Source organism: Lampris incognitus, chromosome 5 (assembly GCF_029633865.1).
Source record: "Lampris incognitus isolate fLamInc1 chromosome 5, fLamInc1.hap2, whole genome shotgun sequence".
Taxonomy (NCBI): domain Eukaryota; kingdom Metazoa; phylum Chordata; class Actinopteri; order Lampriformes; family Lampridae; genus Lampris; species Lampris incognitus.
The window spans coordinates 33,995,878-34,017,196 of NC_079215.1; the positions used below are offsets into that span (position 1 = coordinate 33,995,878).

Below are 21,319 nucleotides of genomic sequence, written 5' to 3' on the forward strand. Positions count from 1 at the left end.
ACCTTACGTGCCGAAGTTATTATTAAAGTTTATAGCCCCGTGGGGTTGAAACGAGTTGTAACGTCTCATTAGTAGAAGGAAACAACACACTTTAACACGAGATAATAAATTCCAATCAATCAATCAACCAATCAACCAATCAATCGATCGGAAAATAGTGGCTGGTGGAACTGCATCATCAATAATCTAAAATGATATGATATGATAATGAATCGATTTGGATCCTAAATTTGCAAATTACGTTTCGGAGAAATCTTTTCGACCGTGCCCTGGAAAACCAACTGTTTTAGTCTGAAAACAACTAAGTTTAGAATTGTTTGACACAAGAGTATTTTCAATGATTTATCATTTGGTGAAATGTTTAAACTTCGCCGTGGGCATGTTCGGTACGGCTAATTGAAGAACTGAAACGAAACGCCTTTCACCGTCAACCAGATCCTTAATAATGTGCTTGGTGCGATGCGCCGTAGGGCTTTTAAGAACGTTAAATAGTCTGTTTCTAGAAAGACTCCATTATCCAGCATTCACTGGGAATACAGGGAAGGCCGTATTCTTTGCCTGAAATAATTTGATGGCTGTGGCTCTCCCTTATGATAAAATTAGATTTGATTGAGAGAATAATTTATGTTCAGTATTCTTAAATATGGGATTTCTACGCTTATTCTGGTGCGTTAACACATTTGTATCTTGTTTTTGAACTCAAGATTTCGCACGGCATATCCATAGTCAACACTGATTAGGTCCACCGCTTTCCGTGTCATTGGTGAATGACCGAAGATGTCTCACAGTAGGTTGTTTGCCAGGTTGCTGCGTAAGTATTAAAAGTATTTTGCATGGTTATCAATTACAAAATCTTTGACAGCTCAGTGTTTGCCAAAGAGACATACTCTGATACAGAGTTATGCGTGTCAATTGGGCTTTTTAGGTTTACACAGTCTTAGTGTGACTAGTAAACCAACGGTCTGCCTGTCACTTTAGCTGGCAGGCTAGCTCTCTCATTTATATTGCCCTCACTTGTAGCGAGTTAGCCAGCTAGTAGTGTGCAAGTCTCTCAGCGTATGACTGTAGATTAATTATTTTATCGCTCGCCACCAACCAGTTGTCAGGCCATACTGAAGTGCTCAGCTATGGCATCGTGTGGCCCTTTGACTTCATTAAAGCGTTTTCAGCCATTCTCTATGATGAATGTAAAAATAGCTGTCTGTCTGTGCAGCATGTATCTTTTATCTAGATAGGAAACAGTTTGCAGTTGTCACCGGTCAGATCTGCACGCTGGCGTCCCCTGGAGTAAACAGATATGACGATCAAGCTGTCAAGTCAGATTGAATTGTTTGTCACATCGCTTTGCGTCGTTAGTGTTTTTGGTAGATATGTCCACCTGTCGCATGCTGTTTGCCTTTAGGAGTAACATCAACACACACGGTTGTCAACTTATCTCTTGAGCGATCAACGGGAACGCTTGAACTTTGTCGCCCTTTCATGAGTTAGTAATCACAGAAAGACCAAAGTTCAGTCTTTCAGGCAGGGGTGCAGGGTTTTCCTTGTCTGTTGATGTCGGTAAACTGGAGACCTGTCGTCAAGCTTGCGAGGCTATCCCGCCAGGATAAAAAAAAAAAGATGGAATAATTTCACTATGTTGTGTTTATCCATATAATGCATGGCTGTTACTCCGTTCTCTGCAAGTCAAATTATATTTTAACAGGAATGCAACAAAGACAGGGCTGTGGTTCAGTCAAGTTTCTGTGCTTCTTGTTCAGATGTGATTTTTGATACGCAAATCCCCTTTTTTCCAGCCTTTTACTGCTATTCTGTTTGCAGTTACATACTAGAGTGGCCTCATTTTGGAAACACTGAAAAATATCCTTAATGTTTTTACATAACTAATTTTTGCACATTACTTCATTTAGGAGAGGGGAATTCATCTCATCTCATTTATGTTAAGTTTGTTTAGATGTACTTGTATGACAGAAACATTCATATCGTTTTTTATGAAGAAGTTAGCTCTACAACCGAGAAATGGACTGAAACTGTGCCTTGGTGAAATGAAGACAGCTTACAACTGGAAAAAGCTGTAGCCAAAGTCCACCACCCAACTGCTTTCTTTGGATAGGTTAATGAACAAATTGTCTGGATTTAATTTTTGTTTATTATAAAAAGAAAAATCCCACTAGGGCTTTACTTTTATCATTAAAAACATGGTTAATATAATGATAGCGCATTTGGAGGGGGTTTTGACCTCTAAGCTATGTAGTATCTGTGATGAAAATACACGTGTCCTGCCTCATTCCATAGTTCTAAAGATGCACAATATTACTTTTGGGTTTTTTTTGTTTTTTGTTTTGCCCATAACTGGCAACTCCCATCGTCATTTTGCCCTATAGTGATATTTTTCGTCGCACTGAAATATCATCGTGTGTTTTAGTTTCTACCAAGGGAGTTTAACTATTGTAACTGTGATGCGTAGTGCAGATGCAGACGTCTAAAAAAATAAAATAAAATGCTGCTTTATTAGTACCTATCCTTTGCTACTAAACACCACTGTTTTTAGCATTCATTTATGGAGATGAACACAACTCACTTACACGTAATGGAGAAAGCATGTAACATTTATTTTGGTGTAACATTTCAGTCCTTGAAAGCTTCCTTGTAAAATGGTGATTATGGGGGAAATATAGTCTCTTCAGTCCTCACTAAAAGTATTTAGAAATGCACATAAAGTTGGATATTAACTTTATCCATTCAAAACAGACTAGTAATTGTCCTATTGAAACAGAGATAGCCCACGTTTGAGACATTTCTTTGTAGGCTGTAGCGCGACCCATCTTTCATCAAACGCTGTTGCTGTTAGTACATGGTAATAATTAATGCGTTACCGTCAGTACAACTTATGGGGCAAAATTTTGATATCTGAACCGATATGTGTACCAGATTCTTTTAATCAATTGTTGACTGATAATGATTAACTGTCTGATGTATTTTGCACCCCTACATAGATCATTATGTGACACTGCAATCTCTGTAATAATAATAATAATACATTTTATTTGTAAATGCACTTTACATTTCAGAGAAACCTCAAAGTGCTGTACATGGATGCTTGACCAGCTGACTGATATATTTTGCACCCCTACATAGATCATTATGTGACACTGCAATCTCTGTGCATGGACACTTGAGCCCTCTAGATGAAACCACTGGATTAAAAGATTTTGCTCTGTTTATGATCAGTGATTTTTATTCAAATGAATCATCACATAATCTTTGGAGAGTTTTCACCCCAAATATCCCTGTATGGGCCCTTTGTCATTTTAATTTCAGTGCAGCAGAGTGGAGTCAGGCACTGTTATAATGGTACGAGGCAGAACCTCTACATTGACAAGAACACCAAGGTCATCTGTCAGGGGTTCACAGGAAAACAGGTTTGTATAGGAGAGTGATGACATTTCACAACAGTTTTTGTTGAGTTTTAGTCATAATGTCTTATTCTAATCTTGCTGTGACGCCGTAGTTTTTGATTTGGAAAACGTGCTCTTCTATTCTTTTCTGTGCAACTGAAATTGTATATTGTGATTGGAAAGAGCATGCTGCTGGGCTTATAATAAACCACATTATTCCTATAAAATGTTGCTTCCATTTTTGAATTTGATTCCCATTTGTGTTATTCCGGTTTTTCCCAAAGGTACTTGCTTAAATTGTTCTGTTCCATAAATGGTTTCAAATTAATTTCCAAGATTTTAAGTTGAATATAGTATATATATATATATATATATATATATATATATATTACAATTGTTACTCACCTGGCCTGTATGGAGTGATTGGGTTAACATTAATTTCTCATAGGACATTTTCCTTAGATAGGGTTATTAGTTATTTAGATTTACTGTCCTTTATTATAATGTTGTTAGCTGGACAGGAGCCAGTGGTTGAAAGAGCTAAAAATGAAAATGTTAGGCCCAAGTTTTTTATAATTAATGCAATCATGTTAAGTTTCATTTTAGTTTTAGGATTTTAGTTAGACCAAAGTTTACATTTACTTGCATGCATAGTTTTGGTTTACAATTTGAATCGGTTGTAACCTTGTGTGGTGGATATCAGCTGTAATTCCTTTAGTATGGTGTAAAAAGAGCATGATAGATTGCAGGTAATTAATTTTCTTGTCTGTGTGGAGGTAACAAAATACTGGTAACTGCTTCCAGCAAAGCCAGAAACGTTCATTGTTCAGATTTACTGTCCATTTTTCATTTCATGCGTTTGGCTTGTTATATATATATATATATATATATATATATATGAACACGCAGAGTAATTAGAAAGAAATTTAACTGATGTCCTGAGTGAACATTGACTTGTCTGTCTCACGTGATAAGCAAACCATTTTTCAAAATTATCACCCTAACATTAACTCGAATAGTGTCAGGTTAAAAGGAGCTCAGAGAACAGGACAAAGGCATTGTACATAAAAATTGTAAAATGTTAAAATTGGGGGTGGAAGTGTGCTGACTCAGTTTCTTTTTTTCACTTAACAATCTGATATCATTTTTACGTAAGGGTCATTAATTTGTACTTGTACTTATGACTCATGACTGCTTTGGCTGAAAATCAATCAAGGACACTGATGCGTCTATACCTTCAGCAAGTTGTTTAAGTGATCCACTTAGTTTTCCTCTTCAAGGTACAGTAGCATAAAGAAGTGTATGAAGAATGTATCAAATCAACATTTGCCTCCTGAATTTCAGGAGCACTGTAGTTTAAGTGTAGACACTTTTGCTGGTGTGCTGTTGCTGGCCATGTTTTTTGCCCATGTTTTTATTTCACTATCGCTCAAAAGTATAGTGTATATATTCAACACACATATCTGGAACAAGATACATGCCAAGTCCAAGGATTACACATAAAACAGAGCCTGCACACTGCGTGTATATCCCCCACTAAGAGTTTAATTCTCGTCAATATTTTGATTCAACAAGCACCTCTGACATTTTGCTCACTGTTTTTCAGTGTATGTGTCATTCCTCTGTTCTGTGACTGTTATTAGTTGAATGTGTGTACCCTGTCAACCCTTTGCAAATATGCATACATGCACATTTGTGCAGCAGTTTGAATATTCATGGCTAAAAACCGGTCAACTTTTTATTTTATGGGCTGTAACTCTTACAGTGCAAATATTTGCACCCAAATAAACAACTCTTGATGTATTTGCCTCCCCCTAGTAGCTATCACTATAGTACAAATTTTTCACAACTCATTAATCTTTGATGATGGGGTCTCTCTCTTTGTCTAGCAATATCTCAAGGTTGATGGTTCAGTACACAAACACACATCACATGAACTTGTCTCTCTTTGCAGGGGACCTTTCATAGTCAGCAGTCTTTAGATTATGGCTCCCAGTTAGTTGGAGGAGTTTCTCCCGGCAAAGGGGGCAAGACGCACCTTGGATTGCCAGTCTTCAACTCTGTCAAAGAGGTAAATATGTCCCCTGTCTTACACCTGTTGGATATGCCTCCTAGAAGTTTCTGCTGTGATGAGACTATAACTGGCTCTTGTTGAGTTTGAACGAGCAAAAAGGGAGTTTTGGTAAACGGATGTAAAGCATTGGTGGAAATGTACAGTGTCACAGATAAATTATCATTCAATGGCCCTTAAGACTAGAACGACCAAGACAGTCATTATGACCATTTTGGATTTTCAAAGTTGAATAACTTTGTGGAGAAAAAAAAAACGGTACAGACCTGCCACTCCCGGAATGCTCCTAAAATTGCATATATTTGAATTAAAATGAATTTTAGATCAACTGCACAAAAACAAAAAGTTAGGATAAGATCTACCAAAAATTACTATGAGCAGTCAAAATGTCCCCTTGTAATCTGCGCGTGATCATGCACATTATGTCAATATTTATGATGTGTGTTGGTCGCATCAGTTCCTTTGCTAAGTTCATTGCTCTGTCCTAGAAAAAAACTAGTGTCCTCCAGTGCAGAGATTGCCAACATGTTTGGTTACAGACGCCGTTTCAGATGCACAAGGCTACCACCGAGGTGTTGCAGTATTTACAGGCATTGGACAGCCGCCATTTTTAATTGTTTGAAAAATAGTATTAAAGTTGTTAAAATGTTAATTTTGGTGTCAGTTTGCTTAACAGACATACTAACATATGTAATGCATTGATATCTCAATTGGGTATTTACTTTGACAGAATATAGAGTTTAAAAACGGCCCATGGTCATTTGGGACTGTTTCAATATTTATTTTCAGTTCTTTTTTTTTTTACATTTCACGTTTTATAGGCCTTGTTACATTTGTTAGATTAGCAATATGTGTTTTGCGTTTTGTTTTTCAGGTAATATTTTAACTTTTTCAATTTTACTATTCAAGTTCAACCATGTCTGTCTGAAGTTTAAATTGTTTAAAAATAGTGTTATAGTTTTTAAAATTTTAATTTTGGTGTCAGTCATTTCCTAACAGACATACTAACATGTGCAGTGCATTAATATCTCAATTGGGTATTTATCTTGACAGAATATAGAGTTTAAAGACCGACGGTAATGTTGGCCGCCCATGATCGTTTTAGGTAGGAGTGAAATCCTGGTCGTTCTAGTGTTAAGAAACTATGAAGTCTTATAAATGTAAACTTTTGGGAAACATTAGGTGGCACTATTTTTTTGGGGAATTCATTTTGATTCACTGCTAATGCTTTCGCTTTATGCTCCAGGCGAGGGAGGGCACAGGGGCTACTGCTTCTGTCATTTACGTACCCCCCCCATTTGCTGCAGCAGCCATCATTGAGGCCATTGACGCAGAGATGCCTTTGGTGGTGTGTATTACTGAAGGTATCCCCCAGCAGGATATGGTGAGGGTCAAGCACAAGCTGCTGCGCCAGAACACCACCCGCCTCATTGGCCCCAACTGCCCTGGAGTGATCAATGTAAGAGTAGACACATTTGTATGTCTTAAATGGAGAGAGGAAATAATGGTGTGTGTATGTGTGAGTTAATATTTTTATGCAGTGACATTTTTTTACTCTGATGCCAATATGAGGCGAAAATGGAAAACGGAAGCGTTTTTTTCTGGGTTAGAAAGGGGGACACTTGAGACTAAAGGGTTAGAAAAACAAAATATACAGATCAGGCCCGCCCACAGATGGCTTGGCTCCTGAAAAGGTCCAGTGAATGCCCCCAACCCTCCCAAAAAAAAAAATGCTTTATTCATATCAATGCATGCATGTGCTCTCTTTCTCCTAAGCACATACATGTAAACAGAGATGCTTATTCAGTAATGGAGGCTACATAGGCATAGGCACACACACACACACATGCACAACACCACATTTCTTTTACTTTTCGAAGTGTCTTGTCACTGCTAGCTGTTTCGGCCTTCATGAGAGTCGGCTTCGGAGATCGATAACTATTTATTCTCTTGCTATCGCTTCTCTATGTTCTGCCCTAACCTCTTCATTTGTTCAACTATTTTCTGCGCTTAGTTCACTTATCACTAAATTCTCTAGTTTTCTTTCTCAAACGACTCTTGTGTTTAGTAAACAGCCCCTCGTTCCTCATTTGTTACTAGCTTCGAGCTTTGCCTAGCTTAGCAGTTAGCTCCATTGCATTTGCAGGCAAAGAAGCCTCGTTAAAATGATGGTGTGTGGTGACTGTTCCGCAGTTACAGATAGGTTGTCTTTACTAGAGAGATGTGTCCATGAGTTAGAACAGCTTCTTTCAGCTAGGATTACGTTTGACGTGATGGGCACTCCAGGTAGCCTTAGCCCCAGGCCTGACAGCAGACATGCTATTGTTAGCACTTGCTCAGCCTCATTGGCAGATGCGGGAGGGTTTGTCTCTGTTTACCGGTGGGGGAAGGCTCAGAAGATCAAGCCACCGGTTGTGTGTCCTGGTCTGCAGTCACCTCTCCCCACTGCAAACCGGTTTTCAGCCCTCACCAGCCCTGTTGGTAGTCCTACCGGCCAGTGTGCTTCTCCCGCTCCTGTTGACAGAGGAAAGCAAAGCACGCTAGTGACAGGAGACCCACAATATCAGATCAGCTTCACTAGCCTTGGTTCACTGTTTACCAGGGGCTAGAGTCTCCGACAGAGTATAAGCTTAGGGTGCTGGCATCACAGAGGGAGAATTGGGGAACCCAGGCAATCAGCACCTCTACTTTCAGCAACATTGTTATTCATGTTGGCACCAATAATGCTAGGATGAAGCAATCAGATGACAAAAGCCATCCTAGTCAGGACGCTTGAGTTTGCCTGAAAGATGTGGCGGCATCGATTAACTGTCTATGGTTCCTTACCCATGAGGGGTAGTGATGAGATGTAGAGTAGGCTCACCTTGATGAACCCGCTGGTTGGCTTGTTATTGTAATCAGCAGAGATTTGGCTTTGTTGATAGCTGGCCTTCTTTCTTGGGCCACTGAAAGCAGACCGTGCCGCTCTTTTGTAACGCAGTGTGTTTGGACCCAATTGCAGAGAAGAGGCAGCCGGTAAGTACCAAGTCGCTTTACTGGATTTCAGCAAACGCACAATAACCCAAACAGGGCAGCCAAAAACGCAAACCAGAATAAATATAAAATACTAAACAAAGGAAACACTCTCTTACACAGAGGAGGCAGACAAGGGTTCAGGAGACAGGGCTTCCGCAGACCTACGCGAAGCCTCTCCAAGACTCGACGCCGTATGTCTGCAAAGGACCCAGTCAAATAGTCCCCAGCACAGGTGCACCTTATCACTGGCCCATCAAGGAGACTGGGCGCAGGTGAACCAAAGCACCAATCAGGAGATGGCGAACCTAAATCACAGACCATGACAGGTGCCCCTAATCACAGGCTAATCTGTACACAGGTGCCACTCATACCGGCTGATTGCAGGCCGATAGGGAAATGTCACCTGTTGGCTGCTGTTCCTCTGGCCAGTGACCGTGTCAGTACCCCCCTCCCAGGGATGGATTCCAGACATCCCTAAACCAAAGGACCCAGCAGGACGGACAGCGGGGCCCAGGGGGGAGGACGAATGGGGCCAGGGATCTCAGGCGGGTGGCCCGAGGGCTGGGACCGATTGGGAGGGCGACCAGGAGGTAGAGCATGTGCGGCGGACAGGCAGATGGACGATGCCGATAGTACTGCAGTGGCTGGAGGGCCACTGGGCGACTGGACTTCGGAGGCGGTGGCAGGACAGACTGAACTCGCAGGTGGCGGCGGGGCGAACTGAACTCGCAGGCAGCGGCGGGAGGGCTGCGGGGCGAACTGAACTCACAGGTGGTGGCGGAATAGTCGTGGGGCAAACTGAACTCGCAGGTGGTGGCGGGGCAAACTGAACCAGCAGGCGGTGGCGGGGCAAACTGAACCTGCAGGTGGCGTGGCGGCTGGACCTCGGAGGTGGTGTGGCAGCTGCGGGGGAAACGGACCTCGGAGGCAGCGTGGCAGCCACGGGGGAGACGGACTTTGGAGGTGACGTGGCAGCCGCGGGACAAGTTGAACTTGGAGGCGGCGTGGCAGCCGCTTGTGGAGTAGGTTTCGGAGGTGCCCCGGGAACGCTGAGCAGCTAAGGCTCGGGGACACTGGGCAGCTTAGCTGCCAAGCCCAACTGGTCGGCAGGAGTGGCCGGTTGAACAGGGACCTGTAGATGGAGTCGGCCGGTGAGGCCGGCGACTGGTAGTCGGAAAGGACGTCGGCTGGCTGCCGAGGAACATGGGACTGGCGGAGACTCCAGGGACCTCCCCAGGTCAGGCGGGTTCCCCAGAATGGGTTCTGGGCTGGAGCCAGCTCAGCACCACCCCTCGATCGGTGGTTTACCGATCCGGGGGGCAGGCTGCTGGTTATCCATCTGAATGACCCCTCGCTGGAGGCCATTCACCCAAGACACCGGGCTCGGCCTACGTTGTATCCGGTACTCTGACCCCTCTGCTGGGTCCATACTGGTCGGGGTGGGCGTTGCTGACACAGGTGGCGCTGTAGCTGCTGGAGAGCGGTGGTGAGGCTGGTGATGGCGGCCATCATGCTGCTGTTGAGCCTGAACCTGCTGCAGCTGGAAGTGATCTGCTGTCCGCTGCTGAAGCATGTGGTGGATCTCTCCCAAAAAACTGGAGATGGAGCAGACGCTTGCCTTCAGCGACTGCAGCTTGGTGTGCTCTTCACCCAGAGCTGCATCTTGGGCGGTAATGGCGACGCGCAACTGCTCTAACTCTGCTGGGTCCATGTCTGGTCGAGTCTTGCTGTTACGCAGTGTGTTTGGACCCAATTGTAGAGAAGAGGCAGAGGCAGCTGGTAAATAATAAGTTGCTTTACTGGACTTCAGCAAACACACAATAACCCAAAAAAATCAGGAGATGGCAAGCCCAGATCACAGATGATGACAGGTGCCTCTAATCACAGGCCAACCAGGACGCAGGGGCTACTCATACTGTCTGATTGCAGGCCGATAGGGAAATGTCACCTGTTGGCTGCTGATCCTCTGGCCAGTGACTGTGTCATCTTTTGTCTAGCAATATAGATAGCTGTCTGCGTTTAGTTTGATACGAGGGACTTATCATTCAGCAGGTTGCAGGTAATTAGAGAGCCTGCAAGGTTTAAATCTAGTGCGGATGTGGAGTCAACTACTTTAGCTAATATGTTTAGTCAGGGACTGTCTCATAGTATAGATTATCAGATGGACAGCTTGGGCTATAACATTGAGACTGTCTCCCTGCTCTCCTCTCCTAAATGTTTGAATCTGAATCTGAATAATCTAATAATTATTCCTAACACTGGTGGTGGTGGTGAAATGTGCAACAAAGTACCTAATAATCTGCAGAACCAAACATTTAATGTTATCAAAAGTGTGACCACATATCATCCAAAGCGTTGGTCATCAAAATTCTCAACTAAAAATACAAGGTGTCCAATACCAATTAATATTTCACCTGTTGGTAGCTCAAGTTCTGCCTACTACTGATAAATTCCACAAGATAATTAATTTTGGTTTCATAAATATCAGATCATTGTCTACCAAAGCCTGACTAATAAATGATCTGATTCTTGAACATGGTGATTGATTATGATTGGGTTATGTGAAGCATGGGTGAAACCAAATGTTTTCCTTCCCTTAAATGAAGCTTCCCCATCCAACTATACTTATGCCCTTATGCCCATGTAGCTCAGGCAAATAAATAAGGTTGGGGTATTGCCTTAATATATGTCTATTTTCAATCTGACGTCTAGACTTGAGTCTAAATTCCAATGTTTTGAGGCTCTTGTTCTGGGTCCATCTCCCTCAACCATGAATAGACTCGGCTCAGTCCAGATTGTGACACTCTATAGACCTCCTGGCTATTACTATTTCTTGAAGAATTTGGTGAATTTGTATTAGGTCTTGTTACTTGTTCTGACAAGATTCTAATTCTTGGTGATTTCAATATTCATCTGAATAAGGCTGCTGATCCTCTAAGTAAATAAACCCTTTCTGGCGCTTGTTGATACTTTTGTGTGCGCTCAGTTTGTTCAAGAGTTGACTCATTGTAGTGGTAACAGCCTTGATTTGGTTTTATCTAAAGGGATAGCTGTTTCTGATCTGAATGTCTTGCCAATCACATCTGCTGTATCAGATCATTTTCTCATCAAATTTGAAGCATTATTGGCCTGTCCAGTTAATGTCGGCGCAGATGTAATTGCCACTCGCCACATTGGTCCATCCACTTGAGCTGCATTTGGCTAGCAACTGCCTGAAGTCTTGGCTCCTTTCGCTGTAGAGACTGACTCTGTTGAAAATTTCACTAGTTACTTAATTGTGGCCCTCTGTAGTCTCCTCGATTCAGTTGCACCTCTCACTACCAGAACTAGGCGACTAAAGAGGGCAACACCCTGGTTTAACAATGAGACACGTGCTCTTAAGCGGGCCTGCAGGAGACTGGAACGTAAATGATGAAAATCAAAATTGGAAGTTTTTTTTTTACCTATCTTGGCATAAGTATTTATTGAAATACAAATGTTCTTTATTAGCTGCAAAAGCAGTGTATCTCTTGCTTAATCAATATTAAACGTAACCCCAGATTTCTCTTTGACGCTGTATCTAAAATTGCTAAAAAGCAGCCGTCTATTAGCTGCTCACCATTCACGGCCCATGAGTTTCTAGACTTTTTCTGCAATAAGGTTGATGAGATCATAAACAATATTAGTTCTTCAACTCCAGCTACTCCTGCAGATCCTGTCTTATCAAATTCACATCTATACATGAGTCACTGATTATCTCAAAAGCTGTAATAACAGGTACTGTCTCTTTTGATACTTTGACTAAGTTCATGTCGGCTTCTAAACCAACTTGCCTACTTGAACCTTTACCAGCAAAACTTTTTAAAGACCTCTGACATTTCTTGGGACCTACAAATCTAGACATTGTTAATGTATCACTTACTACTGGCGCTGTTCCTGGCAGTTTTAAGACAGCTGTGGTTAAACCTCTACTTAAAAAACCCGCACCTCGATCCAGGGTCTCTTATCGACCCGTTTCTAATCTTCCATTCTTTTCTAAAGTACTAGAGCAGGTTGTGTATTAACAACTTTTGACCCATATAGAAGAAAAATGTAATACAGTGTGTTTGGACCCAATTGCAGAGAAGAGGCAGAGGTAGTTGGTGAGTATTAAGTCGCTTTACTGGACTTCAGCAAACACACAAAAACCAAAAAACCACTGCCAAACAGGGCAGGCAAAAATGCAAACAAGAATAGACAAAATACTAAACTAAGGAAACACTCTCAGAAAGAGGAGGCAGACGAGGGTTCCGGCATGGAGCTCAATAGCGCAGTCATAGGAGCATTGTGGAGGAAGGACGGTTGCCCGCTTTTTGCTGAACACCTCCCGGAGGTCAGCATACTCAGGGGGAACATTCGCTAGGTCAGCGGGCTTGGTCTCCACTGCGCGCTGGGGTGTCTCCTGAGGATCCTTGAGGCAGGAAAACTGGCAGAGAGGTCCCCACCCCTCCAGCCGACCTGCGGTCCAATCCAGCTGTGGGTTGTGTAAGGCCAGCCAAGGACACACACACACACACATACACACACATAGCCAAGGGAGGCCAGTCACCCCAGCACCAGAGGATAGGCGGGTGAGTCGACGAGGTGCCAGGAGATCTCCTCCCGGTGACTCCCCTCCAGGACCAATGTGACAGGGATGGTGCAAAGACAGACCTTTCCGGACCCCAGAGGGTGGCCATCGAGAGCTGTCACGTTAATGGCCCCCTCCAAGTGCCAAAAAAACACTGCCAAACAGGGCAGGTAAAAATGCAAACAAGAATAGACATAAAATACTAAACTAAGGAAACACTCTCAGACAGAGGAGGCAGACGAGGGTTCAGGAGACACGGGCTTCCGCAGGCCGACGTGAAGCTTCTCCAAGACTCGACGACGTATGTCTGCAAAGCACCCGGTCAAATAGTCCCCAACACAGGTGCACCTAATCACAGGCCAATCACGGAGACTGGGCGCAGGCGAACCAAAGCAATCAAGATGGGAGAGCCCAGATCACAGACCATGACAGGTGCACCCAATAACAGGCCAACCAGTACACAGGTGCCACTCATAATGGCTGACTGCAGGCTGATAGGGAAATGTCACCTGTTGGCTGCTGATCCTCCGGCCAGTGATTGTGTCAAAAACTATCTATGTGACCCTTTTCAATTGGTTTTCAGGGCCTGTTACTCCGATGAAACTGCCCTGACCAGTGTGGTGAACGATCTTCTACTAGCTATGGACTCTGATTCCACTTCTGTGCTTCTACTACTGGACTTCAGTACAGCTTTTGACACCATTGATCACTGTATGCCATTTGACAGATTAAACTGTAATTTGGTGTGTCTGGTTTAGCTGTGTCTTGACTTAAGTCCTACTTATCTGGAAGAACACATTGTGTGTCTGGTATAATAATATTACATCAAAATTCTTAGGTGTTAAATATGTCATACCTCAGGGCTCAGTTCTTGGCCCTCTACTTTTCTCTCTTTATATTTCTCCTCTTGGCTAAATTAGTCATGGAATAAATTACCATTGCTATGCTGATGATACTCGGCTGTATCTGTCTATAAGGGCTGATGATCATACTCAAATGACTAATTTAGAGGCCTGCTTGGCTATAAAAAATTGGATGTAAACTTTTGCCTTATAAATTCAGATAAAACTGAGATGCTGGTCATTGGCCCTGCTAGACACAGATACCAATTTGATCAAGTAATGATAACAATCGACAACTCTGTGATTTTACAAAGTGTGGAAGCCAAAAATCTTGGTGTTACGTTTGCTCCCAGCCTTTTCTTTTGATAAGCACATTAAAGAAATCACCAATACGTCCTTTTTTTACTGACGTAACATAGCTAAAATTTGGTCTTTCCTGTCCATGGCTGACGCGGCGACTCTAATACATGCATTTGTTTCATCCAGACTGGATTACTATAATGTTCTATTTTCAGGTCTGCCACATGCTTGTACTAAAAGTTTCAGATGGTTCAGAATGCTGCAGCTAGAATCCTAACTAAAACTAGAACATTTGACCATATTACACCAATTCTTGCCTCCCTTCATTGGCTTCTTGTCCACGTTGGATAAGACTTCAAGGTGCTTCTTCTGACTTATAAAATCCTAAATAGGCTTGCCCTATCTTACCTGTCTGATCTCCTTAAACCATACATTCCATCTCAAGCGCTCTGCTCTCAAAATACAGGGCTCCTGTGTGTACCCAAAATTAAAAAGAAGTCATCTGGTGGCAGGGCCTTTCCCGGCCAGGCCCTGTTCTTGTGGAATAACCTGCCTGCTGCAATCAGACAATCAATCAGTCTGTTGAGTCCTTTAAATCGAAACTTAAAACTCATCTTTTTGCCTTAACCTACAATTAGTTGCCTTTAAATATTAACACTTCTTTTTGAAAGTTTAACATTTCCCAGAGATGTGTAGCTCAGGAGTAAAGTCAAAAAAGTGTGTACTTGAGTTTTGCACCCTTTTCCATTAAATACTGAATTGTTTCATTTGCAGCCTGGGGAATGCAAGATCGGGATTATGCCAGGCCACATCCACAAGAAAGGACGGATTGGTATGACTACTTAACATTTTTCATTTTCATTTGTGAACTCCACTGAAATCACAAAAAAGCTACAATCCTGAGCATCGTTGTTTTAGTTTAACTTGCTGACACCTACCATAAAACTGGTAATAGTCTGTCTTATTGCTTCAAATCCTGGAGATCCATTTATAATCAGAGTTGCCAGTGCTGTTGTGTCAGCACCTTCCCTGCTACTGTAAAAAAACATAGTAGAAGGTGAGTTTTAGATATTGATGGTGTGGTATTTGTTATAAACATACTCGACCAGTTTGTTCTGCCATATCAGCTTATTAGACAATATAACTTCCTCTAATGACTCACTAATACCTGCGATATTCTTGCATTCCTGCATTTGGCTGCCATGGCAAACACAGAATGCTCTGTTCTGTATAATTTCCCTATGAACATACAATGAGCAACTACAAAAGCTTTCATGATCATTTATATTTCTGGCTTAGCTAATGTCCTTAATTGATCATAAATGACATTTGTTTTCATGTAAATCTTAAGAATTCTAGCTTCAAGTTGAGAACATAAGAATCTCTTTTCAGTTGTCAAGTGATCTGTTGCCACAGATCAGAATAGAGTACTCCTTGATTGACATCTGTGTGTTTATAAACAGAACCCAAACTGTCGGCTCAAGGCTCTTAAAATGTGTCCCGACTTTCAAAATAGCCTAAGTGTGTGATGAAATGGAAAGTATCCAAACTCTGGAAAGATCTTAGATATTTTGATAAGATTCTGTGCTACTGCAAGCCCATGATCCTTTTCAGACAGTCTCTTAGATGGTAAAATGAACTGAGCAGAAAAGAAACAACATTACTTTTTCCATTTGCAGTCGCACTGTTGGAACAATGAAGTCAAAAGCTCAACAATACCTCTTTAGCTGATTCTGTCAGTTCTTTTGAAATGCCAACAATTTCTTCCCTCCTTCCACTTTTGTATGTTGTAAAACAGTACTTGAATAGAGACATACGTATTTTGATAGCCAGTGTAACTCTCTCTCATTATGTGATTAATGATTTGATTCATGTTCAGGTATTGTGTCCAGATCGGGTACCTTGACATATGAAGCTGTGCACCAAACTACACAAGTTGGTCTCGGCCAATCACTCTGCATAGGTAAGCCAATTATCTGTGTCTGTTGTTAATGAAAATTATACCTTATTGATCAACCTTATTATTGATTGAACAGTTTAAAAACAGTTTATATGTTAGGGATGTGCTGAAATGTTACTCTCTCTTGTGGTATCAGCCAATAGTTATTGTGCCTTATTAAATGCATTGAATTTTTCTTTGCAGTTATTATTGTGCGAACCAGCTGAATATTTAATGTTTAGTTTGCTTCTCTGTAAAGTGATATAAAAACTTGAGCAAAAATATATCAGATACTTCTAATACTGAGTAACCAGGAGTCAAAACCATTTAGCACTGAAATATCATTCTCTCTGGGTTTGTATGGGAGAGATCATGCTTACGGTCAAATAAGTAAACTTTTGTTAAGGAACTTTCACACCGAACACACAAACTCCACCCCTGTGCTGTCAAACGCCTTGTCCATGGCTTGCTGTGGGCATAAACAATTTTGCAAGTTTTCAAACTTGGGGGGGGGGGGGGGGGGGGGGAGACTAGAAATTATATTGACACTGGGAAGAAAGCAGTTACCTGGAAGTATATTTCCAATCCAGTGGGAATACCAGGTTTGTTTTAAAAAAAAAAACAGTGCAGGTCAGTGAACTGTGACAAATGGAAATACATTTTAGTTGCTTCTATAATGTGATCAGAATTTAGGCTTCATTAAAAATTTAAACTGTTTCTGGTTATACCCAGCACCATGTCATAATCTTTTATATATATATATATATATATATATATATATATATATATATATATATATATATATATATATATATATATATATATATAAAAGATTATGACATCTTTTTTGTGTATATATATATATATATATATATAATTTTTTTAATTTTTTAAAAAAAATCTAACACCTTTGAGGATTTCTTGTTTCTCCTACCTATTTTGCTTGCTCTCTTGACACCAAGTGAGCACTATCTGATGAGTTGTGCTGCAGTCACCATAGCGCACACCACATTTAAGTGTGAAAGCCCCTTTAGGTTCACAGGTGAATTAAGCATGTCTAGGATTCACCAAGCAGACACTGAGTGCAAAGAAAACAGCAAATACTGAATCTTGTGGCAGATCTTTTAAAACTTTGTAAATAATGCCCCTCTGAAAAAAGTGTTGTCAATTTCAATGGTTTTTGAAAGACAAAAGCTGATAAAAACTTTTTAACTGTTTAATTTTGCATTATTGCATGCAAAATTTAACACGTATTTATGTTGTGATTATCAGATGACCACATAATGCTTATGACTTATGACTGCCCCATGATCTGAAGCACCCACTGGATATTAAATGAGTGCAGGTGTTACTTCTAAGTTTCTTGCATTGGGTACAGCAAGTGTTTACTTTGTACTGTTCAGGTATTGGTGGTGATCCATTCAACGGGACAAACTTCATTGATTGTCTGGAGGTGTTCCTTCAGGACCCCAAGACGGAGGGCATAATTCTGATTGGAGAGATCGGCGGCAATGCTGAGGAGAATTCAGCAGAGTTCCTGAAACAGCATAACTCTGTAAGCGGACACACACTTCTCTTTCCTCGTGATGTGCTATTTATGTTACAGCCCATCACCTTGCCACAAATAACTTTTCATTAAAAAAAAAACCTCAGCAGAAGTGAAGGCTAGAAATTGTTATACAGAGAGTGAAAAGACAGCTATTAAACCTCTTTCCATGTTGGTGATGACATTCCTTTATCTACTAGTGCTGTGCACGTACTGTGCATGTATGTCTGTCTCTTTCCCCTTTGTTTTGTTTTTTTGGGAGAGTTATGCGCTGAAGGGTGATCAAAAGAATGTCTTCCAGATTAGGGCGGTGCACGCCCATGAAACGGGTGAGCAGTGTTGTCTTCGAGCACAGGGTTGGTTGATTTGTGTGATAAAGAACTATCAAGTGATGTGCTACACCTTGACAGGCCCACACTCAAGATTTGCCATTTCCAGATAGGTTTTACTCCTTTAATTTTGTACCGTGTTGTGTGTTCGAGGTGTTGTGGACCTGAGAAATGGATTTGCTCTCGGCTGCCCTAATGCATGCAAATCCCCCACAAGGTCTCAAGAGAATAATTCTTCTCACTCTGTGCATTGAATGCAAACACCCAATCACCCAGTGTTGACAGCTGGAGACCATTCAAATGAAACACTGACATGCATGAAAAAGCCTAGTAGAGCGTGAGAGTGAGCAGCAGATTTTCTAAAATCGATTACATAGAGCAATACAAAATGTTTTAGTTAGACTTTAAATGGCTGAAGAACATCACAAATTGTGCTCAGAAAACTCAGTTGTTATTGGAAACAGTTTTGTTGTGGTTGAAAACCATTCCCTGCTTTGTGTAGGCTTCAACCTGTTTTAAAGGGTCGAGTAAGTTTAACCGGCACACATATTTTGAAGAATCATATGTTAAAGAAAACACTTTCAGGCTGTTTATTGCAGCAGATTTACCATAGACATAAATTTGTTATATATTTGATCTCTAACATCATCTTAGGCAGGCTTACAGTTAGATGCATCACTTAATGACTCAACAGTCATCATTTGCAAAATGGGGTTTTTAAATAAGAAGCAAATTATTAAATTCTTCTTTCGGCTTGTTCCCTGTTTCCCAGGGGTTGCCACAGCGGATTTGATAGTTTCCATCGGTACCCTGTGAGGGCACAGCACCGATGGCGGTCTTGTCAATCCGCATAATGATTTGGCAAAATTTTACGTCGGATGCCCTTCCTGACACAACCACTAACCCTATGGATGGGGGCACAGGTAAAGCGCTGGATGCCATCCCAGTATTCATGGACTTGGCACCCATGCCTGTCCCATGCAAATTATTAAATTAACTTGGAAAAATCTCTCCGCACTGGACAGGTTGTTTAATGCATGTGGAAATACATTTTGAAATATATTGTATTTTATGTTTTAACATAAAATATTAATAGAATATTAAAATACATTCCGTATTGAGAAATTATACCTAGTGGTGAATTTCCTTCCCTAAATATTAAGTATCAGTCTCGCTACAATTTGATGTCTTGAGACAAATTGGCGTTGGCGTTGGTGGTGGTGGTGGGGGGTATCCATAGGCATAAAAATGCAACAAAAAAAAAAGTTTTGGGCTATTCAGCAGGTTGTATTGAGAGGGTTTATGTTTTAGGTGAATTTCAACATTTATACTTTGCATCAGTGTCTGGAAAGCTTTGACAACAGTCTCAAATGTCACCTGCGTCAAAGGTCTTCAATTTGCTTTTGTGGTCTTTCTACCTTTTTCACCTTAGTTTTTAGTTGTTTTTTTTTCTTCTTTTTTCCTGAGGTTAGCCTTTCATGCAACATTCATACAGAAAGACTAACCATTCATGTATTTAAAGAAACTTTGGCACTCAAGCTACCATGACTGTTTTTTGAAATTTTATCATTTCATCTCCTTGACATTTAGTCAAACAGTAAGTATTGATCTTAACTAAGCTCTTGTAATTGACTGAAAAGTAACATTGTTGTCTGGGGAGACCGGGGTTTGAAGACTTACATGATGGCCTCCTGGCAATTTTCTTTATATAGTACATTCTATTACAAGTAAGCTCAATATGTTATACATTAAAAGACAAAATATAAAATATAGGCATAAAAATGAGAATATAGATAACAGACAATATAAATACAAGAATATAAGCATGAGTAAAATGCAGAAACTGAATCAATGATGCATACACCAACATACGTTAAACATACCATACAACAATTAAAAACTCAAAAAACATCAACACAATCAAATAAAAACAATGGTTTTTATTTTATTTATTTGGTTATATGTGCCTATAATATAAGCAACTGTACAAGAAATAAGTGCTACCATACAGATGTGTACGCACACACACGGACACACACACACCCACCATCGGCGGTCACTCGAAGTGAGTATAACTGTCCTCTCCATTGAGTTGTCTGCTTGTGGGTCTTCAGATGGCTGTAGAGGCCAAGCCGCACAGATTTCTCCCAGGAACACCTATCCAGTCCAATGGGTTCCTAGTTGTTCGATGTGATGTTGAATTTCTTCAGATTGGTCTTGATATTATCCTTGAAACGTTTCTTTTGCCTGCCGGGAGCTCACTGACCTTCCTCCAGCTGAGTACAAGATGTGTGTGGGGAGAAGTGTGTTGGATATGCGGATGACATGGCCTCTCCATCAGAGTTGGTGCTGCATTATTGTGGTGGTGATGCCAGTCATGTTGGCTTCTTCCAGAACGCTAATGTTGGTGCGTCAGTACTTACAGCTTTCATGAGGCTCTTTGGTGGTATTGTTCCAGGGCTCTCAGGTGCCTGCTGTTGGTGGTCTATGACTCTGCTCCATACAGCAGGGAGCTGTATGGAGCAAAGGGGAGAACAACAACTCCGTAGACCAGGAGTTTTGTTTGGGTCTTTAGGTCTCGGACTTCAAAGACTTTTTCCTGAGTCTAGCATAAGCACCACTGGCATAACACAGGCGATGGTTGACCTCAGAGTTGATGTCAGCGTTTGAGGAGAGAAGGCTGCCGAGGTAGGGGAATTGATCAGTGTTTTCGAGAATTTTGTTGTCAAACTTTTATGGTGGGCTAGGTAGATTGCTGCTTGGGTGGAGGTTGGTATAGGACCTGGGTCTTGCTGACGTTTAATGCTAGACCCAGGGCTCTGTATGCCTTGGCAAAGGCATTCAGAATGTCCTGGAGGTCTTCTGCAGAGTGTGCTGAGATGGCGTTGTTGTCTGCATACTGAAGCTCCATGATGGTGGTGTTGCAGACTTTGCTCTTGGGCTTGAACCTATCAAGGTTGAAGAGTCTGCCGTCAGTTCTGTATAGGACTGGGATCCCTCATGGCAACTCTTCGCCAATGAGGTGGAGTATGGCAGCAATAAAGATGGCAAACATGGTGGGCGCAATGATGCATCCCTGTTTGACCCCTGTTTCCACAGTGAAGGGCTCTGACTCAGAGCTGCTGTTGCTGAGTACTGTGACTGACATGCCATCACACAAACACACACACACACACACACAAGCTGCCTACTGACCTGAGGTCAGTAGGCAGCTTGTTCCAGAGAGCAGGACCACAGTAATTGAAGGCAACCTCACCCGACTTGGATCTAATTCTGGGTACAGCTAGAAAACCT

At 41.6% G+C, this 21,319-nt stretch overlaps 1 protein-coding gene across 1 annotated transcript in view; it reads left to right on the top strand.

Moving 5' to 3' along the window:
• Positions 1 to 761: 761 nt before the first annotated feature.
• Positions 762 to 21,319, top strand: part of suclg1 (succinate-CoA ligase GDP/ADP-forming subunit alph) — a 53,014-nt gene continuing 32,456 nt past the window's right edge. Inside the window, exons 1-7 of the mRNA XM_056280617.1 lie at positions 762 to 811; positions 3,319 to 3,419; positions 5,350 to 5,466; positions 6,713 to 6,925; positions 14,986 to 15,043; positions 16,091 to 16,174; positions 17,554 to 17,705. Of these exons, the coding sequence (XP_056136592.1) occupies positions 778 to 811; positions 3,319 to 3,419; positions 5,350 to 5,466; positions 6,713 to 6,925; positions 14,986 to 15,043; positions 16,091 to 16,174; positions 17,554 to 17,705 (759 nt within the window). The 5' untranslated portion in view covers positions 762 to 777. The remainder of the gene's footprint in view (positions 812 to 3,318; positions 3,420 to 5,349; positions 5,467 to 6,712; positions 6,926 to 14,985; positions 15,044 to 16,090; positions 16,175 to 17,553; positions 17,706 to 21,319) is intronic.